The sequence below is a fragment of the Triplophysa dalaica genome, chromosome 3 (genome assembly GCF_015846415.1).
Source record: "Triplophysa dalaica isolate WHDGS20190420 chromosome 3, ASM1584641v1, whole genome shotgun sequence".
NCBI classification, from domain to species: Eukaryota; Metazoa; Chordata; class Actinopteri; order Cypriniformes; family Nemacheilidae; genus Triplophysa; species Triplophysa dalaica.
The window spans coordinates 12,638,966-12,652,042 of record NC_079544.1 but is presented as its reverse complement, the minus strand read 5'-3'; the positions used below and the strand labels follow the sequence as shown (position 1 = coordinate 12,652,042).

Genomic DNA, 13,077 nt, shown 5'->3' with positions numbered 1-13,077 from the left:
TACACCAGTGGATGTGGTGTGCATTTAAAATTGTGTTTGCCAAATGCAGGAGGAAAGTTTAACGAAAACTATTTGACGTGTGAAGGGTCGAACTAAAAGCGTGTTTAGATGTATTTCATGTCTGACGTTGAGATTTCTGACTAACTTTAAATATTAAATTAAAATGATACCTTACAAATATACAATTCAAGGATTCGTTGTCTTCTAAATAAATAAATTGATTTACATTTAAGAAAATGATGTTATGTTAGATATAAAGTAATTAAAAGATTTCCCCTGCACAATCCCCCCCAGCAAACATAAAAGATTTGGACAACACCCCCCAACGAACACCCCCCACTCGATCACGGGTCTCAAGGATTTTGGCGGGTATTAGGGCTGGCTGATTAATCGAAAAGTAACCGAAACCAACATTCAGGACCTCTAATCGATGCAATTTCCCCATGTCGGTTATTTTGATTACTTTCCCTTTAACATCCTTGTCGATGGTTGCCCCTGCCTCACCTTTCTCTAATCAGAGCAAAAGAGACTTAAAATGCTGCATTATTTTGGGGCGTACACATATATGTAAGAAAGTAAAAGTGGTCTACTTTTATGTGCGTACACTCACAAAAACAACAAAACGTTGTAATCACACAAACATTAAACGCATGTCTAAAGAAAGCTTAAAATGTCTACTTTTAAATTATCTGATTCAGATATATGCATGGTAGACAGGTACAGTTGAGAAATATTCTTCCTACCGTTTTTGCTCCTATTAAGTGATCACAGGACTTTTAGTCCAAAAATGTGCATACTGGGGGAAATATAGATCTACTGAAACACCTTCACTTTATATTTCTTTAGACAGACTGGTGAGTTTTAAGCTCCGTTCAACGATAAAAACTCAACTCCGTCTGTTTCTTTCATGCAATAGGTCTTATGACTGCAGGACGTGTCTCCAGTGTCTTAAAGTACACCCGATTTCTCACGGCACATGCAAACAGATGATTTGCTGATTTGTGTTGCATTTGTTCTCCTGTCTTCAGCTGCAGCAAAGGCAATGTTTCCAAAAAATGACACAAAGATGTGTATTGTTCAAAATGTTCAATAAATAACCATTAATAGTTTGTATTTCCTTTGACTATTTTAAAATAATATGAGATAAGAAATGTTTAATTAGAAAAAAAATTTTTACCGTACAAACCATGTCAGTGAACTACGTCAGTGAACTTCAGTAAAAAAACTGAGAAAAATTCTCTATAAAAAATGTTTAATAGTAATAATCGTTCAATAATCGTAATCGAGAGAAAAAGTTCAATTAATCAAGATTTTGATTTTAGGCCAAATCATAGGGCCCTACAGGTATGCTTATTCACTAGTCACCTGCAGTCTAGTGTATTTAAGAGGTCAGGTGTGAGGGAGCTGCTGTCATTTCCAATGAAGTATGAAACCGTGTGAAAGGTATTCGCTTCGTTCGCCTTTGTCATCAGTGTAAACACATGATTCCTACCATATGCTCAACTTATGGCTTGAATGACAAGAAAAACAACATATATGAAAAGCAAGCTTAGTTATCAAGAATGCTTTCAATTTGCAATAAGGAGGAATCTGGCCACCTCATCTCCAGTTGAACGCTTCGGAGATTAAAAGGCTTATTTGAAGGGAGGCAAAACTAAGCAAAAATAGTAAAATACAGCAGATCTGCAGATCAAGCAGCACTGAATAACAACATTTAGACCAAGAGCTTTAACGACTGGTATAACTGAAAATACGAAGATGAAGATCAATAAAAAAATAATAATACAATATACATCCATATACCTTTAAATATATTAGAGATTAAAACAAGTGCATTCCTAACATATGTGAAACTGTGTGGAGCAGTGTAATCCATTGCTTAATCCTCTACAGGGGGAGTGAAGGTAAGGCGCTTGCTTTGATCAGGTTTACACCTGACATGGTCATATATGGCAGGCTGGGGAAACTTCTGAACCAGGACTTCCTTTTAAAGATGATGAGCATGGAAACCTTATCTGGCCACTGCAATGGACTCAAGCAAAACAGGAACAGAAGATATCAACAGATAATTCTACAGGTGCTTGCATGAGGATAAAACTAGCCAAGGGCTCCTTTGTGTTGTGAAAACAGTATCATGCTTCTGAAAATAATGACACAGGGTGTCAGTGACTGATAATCAAAGTGTTCTTTGTGTTCTCTTCTTTGTTTAAAACAGATGTCTACACATACATTTGTTCTTTATTTAATTTCTTCCATAAATTGTGCTGATAATTGAGGAGAATCATAAATAAAGTTGATCATTACGATGAGCCACACAAACTCGCTTGCCAATTCACTGCCAATTCACAATTCAATCGCTGTGATAATTCACATACAAATACATGCGCCCGTGTGAGGAGTGAATGAGACACAATTACTCAATAACCTTCTAAGCCTTTCCGCTAAACAAATTTCTCAAGGCACCGCATGTACAGAAACAACCAGAGGAAAATCGAAGGCTATTTTGAAAAAAATGTTTTATCTTAAGCATTATATTTAAAAGGTCAATAAACCTGGGAGGCACGCTGTTAAAGTGAAATGATCTGTTTTTATGATGTGTGCTCTAGCTGACAGAGCTCTGTCTTAAGAGGCTCAGGCATGCTGTCAGACAGATGTCGCTTCCCCTGTTGCCATGTTCAGAATGCCTATAAACGTATCAGACAGGGTGACAAATCTGCTTAAATATCAATATGCAAATGTATACCACCACAGCTACTGTACATAGAGCTAAAGCTAAAAGCCAGATAAGACAGAAAAGGCTCCACTTAGTTAAAGCATTTAGCCCTGGGCCATGTGTGATTCATATGAACTTGAGTTTGTGTATAAAGCTCTGAAAGTTTACTAGGAGGGCCCCTACAGAAATGTGCATGTTTTGTGGAGCACTCATCCAGAGCAGGTCAAATATACAAGATCTAGATCTTGTTGCTCTCAACTGAGTCAGAAATCCCAACTGCATTGAATACTCCAATGTCATTTCTTTTGTTAATAGGAATCTGAGCTATTTGCTCATTTTCTTCTCCTTTGTCCCAGTCGTGACCCCCTCTTTGCCATGAGAGCCGTGACTTTCTCCATTTTCGACTTGCTTCTCACCTTCAGACGTCATAAGACAGAAAAGCACAACTGACCTCTCAGTTGTAATGAAAAGCCAAAAAGCAATGGGTACCTGATATGAGCATAGTTACAAAAAGTGAAAATGCTGCCTTAAGCACGTCAGACATACTAGTGAAAAGCAATTTCCCATCTCATCCTACATGTCCTGTATCGCTCCAGCTGCACTCTAGGTTTCCCATTTCCTTTAACACCAATCAAAGTTGGCTCCATAGGAAGATCTACTCTTCCTACTCCAGCTACACTGAAGTTATTTTCAAATATATTTTAATAATAAACACGTAAACACAAAATGTATTGAGTGAAATTATTTTTCATACAGTTTCAACAGCAATGAATTAGTGACTCTCCGGTTCACACCGCTCGCGTACTGTGCAGCCTGGTAGGAGTTGTTCCACTAAAAAAAGTAAGCCTTCATCACCACAATGTACTACAGATGCACATGTGTTACAGAATACAAAATTCTCCTGTTTCACTACTTTGGCACATTCAAACGCAAACATCCACATGCCTCGTCATCAACCCTTGGCTTGATGCCTCACTAGGTCAAAGGGAGAGACAACACCTGCATCAAACAAAAAAAATACAAAGGTTTCTAAAAACAACTGTGCTAGAAAGGGCCAAAAACAGTCAAGAAAGACTCAACACACATAACAGTTCTAAACACAAAAAAATACGCTTTAAAAACCTGCTTAGAGAAAAGTACACCTTTAAATATTAAATCGGTGGATTTTGTAACTTTGATCCTTTGATCGGCTGCCATGTCTGTGTTACAGTCTACTGTGAGTCACTTTTCCTAGAGATTTGTGAAGTAAACACAGGCACGCTCTCTGCAGGCATCAACACAGATAGTCATGCACACAAAAGTTTTTACTCCAGCAGTTGCATTTTGGCATACAAATATAACTAACACAGACAAAACCACAAACAGGCTATGATGCGCTATGCAACATGCCGCCACAAGGAAAGCACCTTCAATAAAAAACAAAAGCAAGAGCTGCTTGAATCCTGAAGGAGTGTCTGATACGTGACACATTTTAGCCACGGTCTTACCATGTAAGGCTGAAATAATAAGGGATTAGGACATATTGGAAAAGGAAGTGATGGGTAAATACGTTCAGACAGAGAGCAGAGGATTATCTGGTAAATGGTATTCTGAATGAAAATAATTAACGTGGGATCTGCGTGCCCCCCGCAACCTCCAGGACTTGTTCATTCAATTCATCAATCATATACAATAGACGACTGCCTCCATTTGCTTTTTATTTCAAGCACCTCCGAGGTATTAAATCTATTTAAAAAATCTCTAAAACATGGTAAAGGTGACCAAAGCTAGATGCCCAAGGCTAACAAATCTGAGGTGTGTTAAGTGGTTACTGTTAAAGGAACCTAGTGGGTTCAAAACAAATTTGGCTTTATGACCACAGAAAAAAATTCTCTTACACCTTTAATTTGTAAAACATGCAAAATAATGTGTAAAGTACGGCACTTCAAGGTAGAGTTTCTAAGATTTGTGCAGTAAAATATCCAAAAACCACTAGGCCAAATTTATATATATTTTTCAGCTGCTTTTAACTCCTGAGAAAATCGTCATTCTAAACAGTGGACTGGGGCCGTTTAGTCGTCTGTCAACGGCGTCATATCCGTGTTACACTTTGTTACCGCCTTTACTGATGTAGCAACCGCGTTACACTGTCGTAGACAGATGTGGAAGAAGTTTGTTCCGTCGATACGTCTGGCACAGGGGTGTCCAAAGTCAGTCCTGGAGGGCCTGTGTCCCGCAAATTTTAGCTTCAACCCTAATCAAACACACCTGAACACCTAATCAATGTCTCACAAAGCAGACTAGAAACTTCAAAACCGGTGTGTTAAACCAAGTTGGAGCTAAACTCTGCAGGACTGTGGCCCTCCAGGACCAACATTGGACACCCCTGGTCTAGCAATATTGCAAATGATGTGGGTACGTTTAAAATAACTTTTACTATGATTGATTCGAACACTTAAAACTGTGCAGTGTTATCACACCATCGAATTGGACAATTACTGTAACATCTATGACTAACATTTTAGTTTTAAACCTTACAGTACTCGGGTCTAATTCATTATAAAGAAACAAAATGATTTCATCAAACGCAATATTTATAAAACTTTATTACTTCAGCTCTTCCGGTAACATGATTTTTCGTTCCCGTCTGATTGATGTATCAGCGGTACCATCAGCGGTGGAGTTGAAGACAACATATTCCATCTTTCCACGCTTATACACAGCGTCAACAAGCTACGCGATTGTTGTTGTTTTGATCATGCGCGCTCTAGCGGCGATTTCTACAAACTGCACCTTTAAAATGGGGTGAGGGACTGCACCATGATAAACGTTAAAAATAACTTAACATATGTGAGACCAGATTGAATTACCTACTAAACTTGCTTGTTTTAAGTTAATTTTTATAGAAGTGCATTAGGATCCTGCCATTGTTCGCTTACCAACATTTTTCAAAATATCTTGTTCGGGGAACACATTTACTTCTATTGTATGAACGCAAAATGCAAGTCATTCTTTAAAATATCTTCTTTTGTGTTCTGCATAGGACAGAAAGTCACACAGGTTTGATATAATTGTTGGAAATGAATTACAAGCTATGTTTTGGTTTTAATCCCTCAGGAATGTCTTCTCCCACAGACTTCAATTGTCAGGATCATTACTGTAAAAGTTAAAATGATGTCTCGACTGCATACCTCCAATGTTCGAAGCACAAATATTTCTGTAAGGAAAAAAAGTTCTTTACGCTTCTTAACAAAACAGCTCAATTGGTAGTGCCTACTACAAGTCCGTCAGAATTTTCTGAAGACCCTACACAAGAGCGTGAGAGTGAATTTAAGAGAACACCCAAGCATTGGCGAAAGCGTTCATCTACTGTTCTGTCAATAAAAGAGATGAACTGAAAAGACTTGCATTCTTTCCATCAGTGAGTATCCACACTGTACAAAAGAGCAGCAGAGAGAAAAGCACTTCAAAGCAGCACGCTGCCACCGTTCAAAGTTACGTCAGTCAGACTCTTTGAGATTAAAAAAAGTGAGGAGTTGGTGCTATCAGAGGATTACGCACCTAAAGTCTACATGTCTTTCCAAAGCTAACTACCCACACAGCCGTGCATGCCTTTATGTGTTCATCTCTGCTCAGGGAAGAGGAATGAAAGACATTGCAACACAATGAAACTCAAATCGCTGCTGTCACTGCTTGAACAAACAAGGTGTTTTCTGTTTCCCTACCAGGTTTCTGCTATTAAAGACAACGTTAATACGCCGGCCAAGCAGCGGCAACTTCAGCGCAAGTCACTCAACAGCATTTTCACCACGCCGATGATTATTCCAAGATATGTCTTCAGACCTACATGAGTCTTGAAACCGGATCGCAGGAATGCTTTTGTTTTCAAACACGAGTCGTATTGTATACTGTTGTTAGGGAAACAGTGTTTGATAAGATTTGGCATGATTAACCATTGCGATGAATGTCTGTTATTGTTTTGAGATTACTCAAATTATTAAAAGAAACATCTGTGGTAGGTAAAGAGAGCGCGCACCAGATAAACGCCTAGTCAAATTTTCATCGGCCCAAAAATACCATCCTTTTTACTTGCCAGTTGAAAATAAACACATCCTAAGTTAAACTGTTTGAGAAGGGAACGAGGGAATGCGCGGGGCTGACGTCGCTCTGGAGTGAAGAATAGACGTGCATGTCATTTTTCATCCATAAGAATTCACAACACTGATAGGCTTCATTTGTCAAGTGACAATCGGTTAAAAAGCCACTTTAAACATGATACTCTTACAACTTAATACATACACGGGAGGTCACGTTGAAGACTGGCCGAATATAAACATCTTCTACAGCTGTGGCTGTCTGCGGTTGGAAGAAAAATAAGCGCAAACTAGATTTTTACAAAACCAAATGCCCAACATGATGGTGGGATACTGTGGGCAGATGCCTCGCCAATGCTTTTTGGTTGTTGAAGGTGTTCTGGGTGGTTTCTTATTAGTCTTAGTTAAAAGACACCACCCCTAAGTCTCTTTGATATTCTGGTCTCTAAATGTTGCCTCCGAGCAATAATAAGCACTGTACGCTAAATCAAGCAGGATGTTTACTACTAGTAATATAAATTAATAGCTGTATTTAGCATCGAGAATATTGTTACCAAGTGGCAAATGTTTAAACATCCAAGAACACATTAGACTCCACTATGGCGGGAATGTTAAATTTCCCTCTTTCTGGTTCAACCCACATTTAAAAAAAAGCAAGCAAGCTATTTTATTACCCAAATCATGCTTTCATCAGTCTTTGTCCTCCGAATGCCATTTCGAACATTATGGCAGACACATTGACCCCTCATTTGGTGAAGGAAATACTTCTTTTCATGAGATCAAAGACAATGTATCACAAGCCAGAGGGCAGATCAATTATCTGAGCACTTTCCACTGTCCAGCTTGTTACGATCAGACGTTCAGACAAATCTGGCCCTTGCCAGAGGGGCGGGGGTTAATCAAATAGCTCACTATTTTTCTTCCTCTGTCGACTTTCTCGCATACTGACAAATGTCACCGCGCAAAATGTCCAGTGTCGGTCCCTAAAAATATCCAGCAGCCATGCTGGCCGGGAGCTTGTGAGGCACAGCGCACATGACAATATCGGAAAACAAGTAGGTGTGATGCTGAGGAGCACAAGAATATTCCAAAAGAAAGATTATGGAGGAAATCACACATGCTGACCAACGCCTTGAACTGGCAGATCCGTATTTTCATGACAGACGTTTTGAAAAGATCAAATGCATCCTTGAGTAGCTGAGCAAAACGCCTTCAGAGAAGAACGGAGTGCTTATCCTTGCTCTTTATGTGATAAGACATGGGATGGAGGCAGAGTCATTAAAACTGGTGTGAGATAAGAGAGAGCTCATTCAAACGGAGCGACCCTCTCGATTAAGAGGCTAATTCACTAGGTGTCACTCAAAGCTGAAAAGAGATGGTTTTACCACTTGCAAAATATGATACAAAACTCTTGGAACAATACATCTTTTTCTTTAACCAGTTCCTTAATCGAATTCCTTTCACTGCAAAAATGTCAATGCAATGTTCGACATTGTAAAAATGAGCACTCTAAATGCATGTGAGGTTTAAAGTATAATTAAATAGAGAGAGATAAAACTCCAAGAAAAAAGTCCAAGGTAATGCTGAATTAGAACACAGCTCGTAAAATGTCAGGCACTCATGTCATGCCAAAATCAAAGAACTTAAAATGAAAATAAAGTCATGATACCGACAGAGTGTCACAAAAAGCAAGACAGTATATTTACGTACTATTGAACTGAGCCTTACCAGCTTCTCTTTGAAGACCATCTGCCTCAGCCATTTAAAGTCCAGAGGTTTAAAAGCAGAGAAGACAAAGAGAGAGTCTTTTTCATAGCGCTCGGGCTTCTGGATGGCCCCCTCAGGGTAGGTAATCCTCAGGGTGGTCTTCGTACCTACATCTCTGGTGTAACCACGCACTGGTGCCTCATTGAGCCTAGAGATAAAAAACACACACACAATAGGATGAACATGCAAACAGTTGCTTCTAAGTTTCCTCCCCTGGTATATCCATACTTTTAAAATGAGGTCACTGGAGATTGGTTCATTAATTGATTTTGGCACAGCTCACCTCACCACAACGTCATATTCGTCGATGTGCGAGCCCAAAGACTTGTTGCTGAGGATACCGCCGTTACCTACTATTATACATCTTCTACAACTCAAACTGCAAGGAGGATATAAGAGAAGACAGGAGTCACTAATTCAAACCCATACACATAATTATTATGCCATTCAGCACGTTATACGTGACTGAAGACTTCACATGGCCCTATCTAATGACATATACAGCCACACAGAAAATTAAGAAAACACTCCAGTTTTGCATTTAATCAGCATTTTGATATGTATTGTGGCAATTCCAGTCCAGTTGGCTGTTGAATTTCAATAGAAACAAACCCAAGGCATGACAAAATCACCCAAAAGCAATGTGAAAGACTGAGAGAATGCTACGGTTATATATACTGTTAAAGCTGTGAAAAAACAGTATTATTTCATCAAATATTCAATAAAAAAATAGTCCAAAAAGTAAATTTTTAAAATCTAAAATATTGCATCTTTTCTATTATAATATATTTATTATGTATATTGTTTTAATGATATTTTAACATTCAGAAATTCTAAAAATATAATTTTACATAAACACGTACCTATACATATTAAATTAAGAAAATCTAAATTCAGTAATTTCGGAGTGGTATATAATTTTTCCTGGGGCTTTATATTTTTGTGGTTGTTGTCACAGCGGGATTACAAAACAGGAGACAATACTATATGTGCCTAAAATTCACAATTTTAGGGTTGTCGCAGCTATTACAAGGAATGTGTCTATGCTTAAATAAGGTACATGGTTTGTCACAACTAATAACTTAACCTAAAAGACCAATAACCTTAACAGGTGAGAAAACAACATTAATACAATTACATAGCTAGATTTTGGACAATAAGGGTTTAACTGTGATGTTAACGGAGATATTTTAGAAAATGGTGAGAAACCCAAGTCAGATAAAATGTTGCTTGTCTAGCTTGTAAGTACAAGCTAACATAGTCGCCAGATTGGTTAGGACAAAATCTCTGATTTACATGGAAGAGATAGCTTTGTTGTTTTATCACCTGGTTAGGACACGCCGTGAGGACTTTAGGCAAATTATTTCTAAACATGCATTTAAAAGTCTTACCTATCCAACTCTGGACCCAGCCCATAATTCTTTGTGGCAGTTAAAATAGCATCTATGAATCTTTCTGTCGAATAAAGATAAAAAGACAATCAAACATCTACAGTACACTCCTTCTGGCCTAATATAGAAACATGGTTGTTATTTACTAGGAGACTTCTGGAACTTTTATTAGCAACTGGAAATAGGTTGTTACCATTTCGGAAAAAACAGCCTGTAAAAGCGGAATGCCATTCGCAAACAAGCAAAGAATTCCAGTGACTGAGAATTTGATTTAAAGCTCCAAGCATGTCACCTCATGATGTAAATTTACAGGACTGTTTGGTCATAGCGATCATTCCTTTGATACCCTCATAGGCATTTATGGCAGCCACGCATTGTATTGTGTGATATCAGTGAAGACACCAGATTTCCTAGTAAGGGTACTTTAGCATTACAGCGACCCATCGAGCCCTCACTTCTCTACGCAGACTATAAAAGGCCAAAGATGTGAAATAACAACTACTGATCAGAAAACTGTAGTGAAAATGAATTTAAGGGCTGACTTATTTTTCTCAATACACCCTAACCGATTTTTATTTGTATTTGAGGAACCCAAATGAAGAGATTTTGGGTATAATGTGTAAAGAAACACTTTGGGAGGTCTGCTTGATACTTTGCAGCACTTGTGAGGCGCCAAATCTACATCTGTACATAATTCTACCTTTTTTTCTTCATCCGGTGGTTTGAAAGCATCCACCCTAATGACTACCATTACCCTTTCTGACAACAAAGAGTTTACATGTGACATTATCTTTTTTATTGCCGAAGACGTTGTTATTGAGAGGCAAACACACTAGGATGTACCAGCGAAGTATCGTGGTTTGGTACGATTTGAAACAAACGGTTGCCATTACAAGACTAAATCAATTCCCCCTCCCAAACGGGCCATTCAGTATAATGCGAAAACTGTTGTAAGAACTCAAATTCCTGTTGTGTGAAGTATTAACCCTAAACTGTAACCTTAATGATTAAAAAGGCATAAGGGAGCAGCCGTCATTGTTTGGACAAAGTGTTGACAGCTTGCATCAAGGATCACCACTGACTGAATAAACAGCCGAGGGACCACACTTGGAATAAGGGTGGAATGTGAAACAAAAAGAATTTAAGAGCAGCTTTCACATAGAAACGGGAAGAGCAATAGGTTGTAATTGTTTTAATATAATGGGATAAATAATGGGATAAACATGTCATCCAAGTATCACTGCTGGCAGTTTAAACAAACAGGACCCTCACCTTCTACATACACTGTTTTGGCAAGGGACATCAGCGTTTGAAATATAGTAAAAATGGTTGGGTACGACGCAGCGATGAGAACGAGAGGGGCTAATGCGCTAGAGGCTGCTGTCACGGAAACCACTGAAGCGTGAATTTCAAAAGCAAGGTTCTTACATGCCAGGTAATGACACATTTCCCTCATTTCACGTTTGCCGTGAAGGAATTTTGTTTAAAAAATACTCAAACACACTCGAAAACCATCTACACATAATTTATAGTGAATATTAGTACTTGCTCTTAGGAAGTCTGCCAAAGAGTCAAAGTAGTTGAAAGTGACACTTCATTCTGAGTCACTGGAGACACTTAAGAGGCTACCTAATACTGTAAGACACTTAAAAGGCCAAACATACAGTCAAAACAGTCTTAATGGTTTATTCGCCGTCATATTTCTTTCAACTTTCTTTGAGGGATTTTGGGATTACCCTGTGGTCAGACGCTACTGTGCGATCTGCAATCTTTTGAGTGAGGGTGGCGATATCAAGAGCACAAATCACAGTCGTAGGTGGTCACACGGATCAAAATTGGAAGTACAAAAACTATTTTTAGGCCTCTCCTGCCCTATGACTTCAGAACCTTTGTGGAGTTCTATTCAAGAACCACACGTATCACTTATCAAAATGAAAAAGTTAAAAGCGGTGTCACGTCATGCTCGTGATCCATGCAGAAAACAGAAACCAAGTGTAATGTAAACATGGGACCTATTCTTTTCAAAGTCTTCATGTGCGTGGACACGGCAGCCCTTCCCCAAAAACAAAGGTTACATTCAAGGTACCCTTACGTGCACGTTGCCCTCAAATGCTGGAACATTTGACAATGTGGTGAAATCTAAGATGTTATCACTTTTAGGCGGGAGGTAAAAGGAAGCACACAATGGTGGATTACATTAACAAGCAATTGGGTTCAAGGAACCGTTGCTTTATCAGACACAGGCTAGAGTTGTTTTATAAAAGGTCCCAATCTCTTTATGATAAGTTTACTCAGCATGTGTAGAACATATCTCTCTGTCTTTGCTGAATGAGATTAAATCCCAACATCACTGATGTACCCTTACATTTCTTTTAGAGTTTTCAAGAAAGTTTTTTACATTATGTAGAATGACTTTACATATACAAATAGAAAATCATAAACAATTATTTTAACTGGGTTTTCATAGGCAGGGACACATATAATTGGTTAAATATATATTGTATGTGATGTATCTTGATGTCAACATCCCACTAGCCAACCCACATAGTGACTCTTTTTGCGTAATACTGCCCTCTTTCAGAGACGTTGTGACCTATCCGAAACACTGAGGATGATAAAAATAGATACTAACCTTGTGTTTTGAATCCAAATGGAGGTAAATAGTTGTTAACTTTTGCAAGCCGCTTGAAGTTTCGATCAAGAAACATGGAAGCTGGCTTACTAAACCTGCAAAAACATGCGGGAATTAAATTAATGAATATTATCACATTGGTAATCTTAACATTAATACCACTGATCAGATTGATAACAATGCATTTTGTCTAAAAACAACTGCAAGTTTTACACAATACCAAAAATAACACCATCCACACATGCAAATTCCAAAAACATGGCATGTTTGATTGGGCAAACAACACATTCCCTTTCCTGGACATTTGGAGCTTGGGGAGGTTAAAGGGGTCTTTGTCTGTGAGAGGTCACACCTCTTCTCTGCTTGACCCATGGGTAAAGCTTAAGACACTGTGGCTGAACCAGTTCCAATCAATCACGAATCTAGGCCTCCGTTCACCCATTCTCATGCAGGATACTCTACCCGGAAGCCATTTCCCAGCCTACCCCCCCAAGCCTAGAT

The 13,077-nt window shown here is 38.6% G+C and overlaps 1 protein-coding gene across 12 annotated transcripts in view; it reads right to left on the bottom strand.

Moving 5' to 3' along the window:
• The window catches only part of st3gal3b (ST3 beta-galactoside alpha-2,3-sialyltransferase 3b), a 49,005-nt gene that overhangs the window by 12,081 nt on the left and 23,847 nt on the right, over positions 1–13,077 (bottom strand). For all 12 annotated transcript variants that reach the window (XM_056744442.1, XM_056744445.1, XM_056744441.1 and 9 more), the window contains 4 exons: positions 12,577–12,671; positions 9,945–10,008; positions 8,837–8,932; positions 8,515–8,701 (listed from right to left, as the gene is read on the bottom strand). In XM_056744442.1, the coding sequence (XP_056600420.1) occupies positions 8,515–8,701; positions 8,837–8,932; positions 9,945–10,008; positions 12,577–12,671 (442 nt within the window). The remainder of the gene's footprint in view (positions 1–8,514; positions 8,702–8,836; positions 8,933–9,944; positions 10,009–12,576; positions 12,672–13,077) is intronic.